Source organism: Octopus bimaculoides, chromosome 9, assembly GCF_001194135.2.
Source record: "Octopus bimaculoides isolate UCB-OBI-ISO-001 chromosome 9, ASM119413v2, whole genome shotgun sequence".
NCBI classification, from domain to species: Eukaryota; Metazoa; Mollusca; class Cephalopoda; order Octopoda; family Octopodidae; genus Octopus; species Octopus bimaculoides.
This window is the reverse complement of record NC_068989.1, coordinates 69,901,070-69,904,967: the sequence shown is the minus strand read 5'-3', so window position 1 is coordinate 69,904,967 and position 3,898 is coordinate 69,901,070. Positions and strand designations below refer to the sequence as shown.

The 3,898-nt window shown below is 38.1% G+C and overlaps 1 protein-coding gene across 5 annotated transcripts in view; it reads right to left on the bottom strand.

Annotated features, from left to right (window-relative positions):
* LOC106881649 (transient receptor potential cation channel subfamily M member 3) overlaps positions 1-3,898 on the bottom strand; it is a 662,626-nt gene that overhangs the window by 136,070 nt on the left and 522,658 nt on the right. For all 5 annotated transcript variants that reach the window (XM_052970748.1, XM_052970745.1, XM_052970746.1 and 2 more), the window contains one exon: positions 2,418-2,601. In XM_052970748.1, the coding sequence (XP_052826708.1) occupies positions 2,418-2,601 (184 nt within the window). The remainder of the gene's footprint in view (positions 1-2,417; positions 2,602-3,898) is intronic.

Sequence of the window (3,898 nt, the reverse complement as noted above, 5' to 3'; positions counted from 1 at the left end):
TATCTATAAAGTAAAGGCTATTTGCCAATATAATGTAGCTGTCCTGGTAGGGACAAATGTTACTGATGTTTAGCCCCAGGAAATAATGTTTCTATTTATATATTAGGTTGTCAAGAAAGTTCTTGCAGAATTTTTAATTTTGGTTTTAAATGATGTATTTTCAAATTAATTCTCGTTAAATTACATTGACTTTATATATAATTTTAAAGCCCGTTTTTCGCTCTATCTAATCCTGTTACTTTTTTTCTTTTTGAATAATTAGGCCATTTTTTTTCTGGAATGTTGAATACAACATGGGCAAAAAGCAAATTTGCACAATTTTCTTATTCCAGTTCAAGCTAGGCCGAAAAGCTGCTGAAACAGCTCGCGATATCAACAATGCACTTGACCCAGGAACCACTAATGAACGTATAGCACAATAGTGGTTCAAGAAATTTCGTAGCAGTGATGAGAGTCTTGAAGATGATCAGCGTAGTGGTTGGCCATCAGATGTTGACAACGATCAACTAAGAGTCTTAGTCAAAGCCAATCTACACACAACTGTTCGAAAGTTTGCTTCTGAATTAGACATAACGTATACGACAATTTCCAACCACTTGAAAGAAATTGGTAAAACAAAAATACTTGAGAAATGGGTGCTGCATGAATTGAACGACAACAAAAAAAAAAAAAGGCCGTTTTGAAGTATCATCTTCCCTTCTTTTATGCAACAAGAACGACCCGTTTCTTGACTGGAATGTGATTTGCGATGAAAAGTGGATTCTTTACGACAACCAACGACACTCAGCTCAGTAGTTGGACGCCAATGAAGCATCACGGCACTTTTGAAGCCAAAGTTGCACCAAAAGAAGGTCATGGTGACTGTTTGGTAGTCTGCTGCCGGTCTCATCCATCACAACTTTTTGGATCCAGGCGAAAGCATTACGGTGGAGAAGTACTGTCAGCAAATGGATGAAATGCATAAGGAACTCCGACAACAACAGCCAGCATTGGTCATTAGAAAAGGACCAATTCTTCACGACAACGCTTGACCACACGTTGCACAGCTGACCCTGCAGAAGTTGAACGATTTGGGCTACGAAACTCTGCTTCATCCGCCATACTCATCAGACCTCTCACCTACAGTCTACCACTTTTTCAAGCATCTCAACAACTTCCTGTGTGAGAAATGCTTCAAAAACCAAGATGATGCCAAACACACCTTCAACGACTTCATCGCCACCAGAATGCAGGATTTTTATGCTACTGGCATAAATAAACTTGTTTCGCGTTGGCCAAGGTGTGTTGATTCTGATGGTGTTTATTTCGATTAATAAAGTATTGTTTGCGCCGAGATATGTGCACCTGAATTTAAAGGTTATAAACCACAAGAACTTTCTTGACAACCTAATATATATATATATGTGTGTGTGTGTGTGTGTGTGTGAGTGTGTGTTGTCCCCTCGACCACCACAGTTTGACAACCGATGTTGGTGTGTTTATGTCCCCATAACTTAGCAGTTCGCCTAAAGAGACCGATAGAATAAAAGTACTAGGCTTACAAAGAATAAGTCTTGGGGTTGATTTGTTTGACTAAATGTGGTACTCCAGCATGGCCGCAGTCAAATGACTGAAACAAATAAAAGAATATATATATTTATATGTGTGTGTGTATATGTATGTATATATATAGACATAGGAGTGGCTGTGTGGTAAGTAGCTTGCTTACCAACCACATGGTTCCGCGTTCAGTCCCACTGCGTGGCACCTTGTGCAAGTGTCTTCTACTATAGCCTCAGGCCGACCAAAGCCTTGTGAGTGGATTTGGTAGACAGAAACTGAAAGAAGCCCGCCATATATACGTGTATATATATATATATATATATATATATATATATATATATATATATATATATATATATATATATATATATATATATATGTATGTGTGTGTATATGTTTGTGCGTCTGTGTTTGTCCCCCTTCCAACATTGCTTGACAACCAATGCTGGTGTGTTTACGTCCCCGTAGCTTAGCGGTCCGGCAAAAGAGCTCGATAGAATAAGTACTAGGCTTACAAAGAATAAGCCCTGGGGTTGATTTGCTTGACTAAAGGTGGTGCTCCAGCATGGCCACAGTCAAATGATTGAAAAGAGTAAAAGAGTATATATATATATGGTGCATTTGTCTTGTGCCTGTTTTACCATGCTAACATGAGTTAGATGAATACATATTACTGAAATATTTTTGCAAACCCTTTTCTGTTTCTCAAGTAAAGGAGCTTTTAACAAGGAAATGTCAACAACCATCACTGCCTGTAGGGTGAGTTGAGTGCAGAACGTTAACATTCACACGTATATACATGCACATACAATTAATATCATAAAATATTAATATCACATATGTAAAGAAATTCTTGATGAGACTTTAATATTTACCCATCTTCTGAGGTATATTTATGAGTAAATGCTAGCAAGTCAGCAGCACGTCCACTTCCATCACAAACTACAACTGGTATTGGAGGGGAATCTGTTACATATTCCAAAACAGAACGGATGGTATTGGCCCCACCTTCTAAAACCACACAGATTACTGGTACACCACGTCCTTTTACACCACTGTCTGAAATGATCAAAAATGGAACAAATTTTAATGGCTTAAGTTCTCAAAATTTCATAAATAAATTTTTAAAAAACGGACATATATATTTGTTAGATTCACAGATATGTTGTTATATCATTCAATGAATTAATTTACAAAATATGCTGGCCATTACTTTAAACAGTATTAAGTCTTATATTCATATTGAATATTCCCAAAAGCTAGCCAAAGGATAAAAATTGAATTTCTTTCATAATTCAGCTTTTAATTAAGAATTCTGTTTGTAATGAAATAGAAATAAGTGAAGAAAGATATTGCTGTAAAGTGTACAACTTCCATAAGGGCTACAAACAATTATTTGGTGGCAGTGCACCAGCATGGCCACAACCAGCTAGCTTGAAGCAGTCTTGGTTTGAAACAATATTCATGATTTGAATGCTTTTAATGTCAACATAGCCATATTATACAGATGCACGCACACATATACACATGATATGAGAGAGAGGGGGAGAGAGAGAGAGAGAGAGAGAGAGAGAGAGAGAGAGAGAGAGAGAGAGAGAGAAACTGACAGATAGATAGAAGTTTGGTTGAATAAAAAGGAGAAATAATTATATAAGTATATTTTTAGCTGAGAGATGCTCAGAATAATAAATAAATCACCTTTACATGCTTAAAATCTCTTACAGTTCTTCTTTGCAAGATTTTCTTGAAATTAAATAAATAACTTAGAAGATATATTTAGTGCCTTGAAGAAATAGTGGTGATATATCAGAAACAGCGAGCAATTAATATACATATATACACAATCCATACACAGCTATACATGTATTCATATTTACCCCACCCCCAGGCATGACTGTGTGGTAAGGAGCTTGCTTCCCAACCACATGATTCTGGGTTCAGTCCCATTGCATGGCACTTTGGGCAAGTGTCTTCTAATACACACTCCAAAGCCTTGTGAGTGAATTTAGTAGACAGAAACTTAAAGAAGCTCGTCATCATCATCATCATTCGCTTTCCATGCTAGCATGGGTTGGACGATTTGACTGAGGACTGGCGAACCAGATGGCTGCACCAGGCTCCAATCTGATCTGGTAGAGGATCTACAGCTGGATGCCCTTCCTAATGCCAACCACTCTGAGAGTGTAGAGGGTGCTTTTACGTGCCACCGGCACAAGGACCAGTCACACAGTACTGGCAACGGCCACACTCAAAAAGGTGATTTTTACGTGCCACCTGCATGGGAGCCAGTCCAGCGGTACTGGCAATGACCTCGCTCGAACGATTTTCTAAGGTGCCACCAGCACAAGTGCTAGAA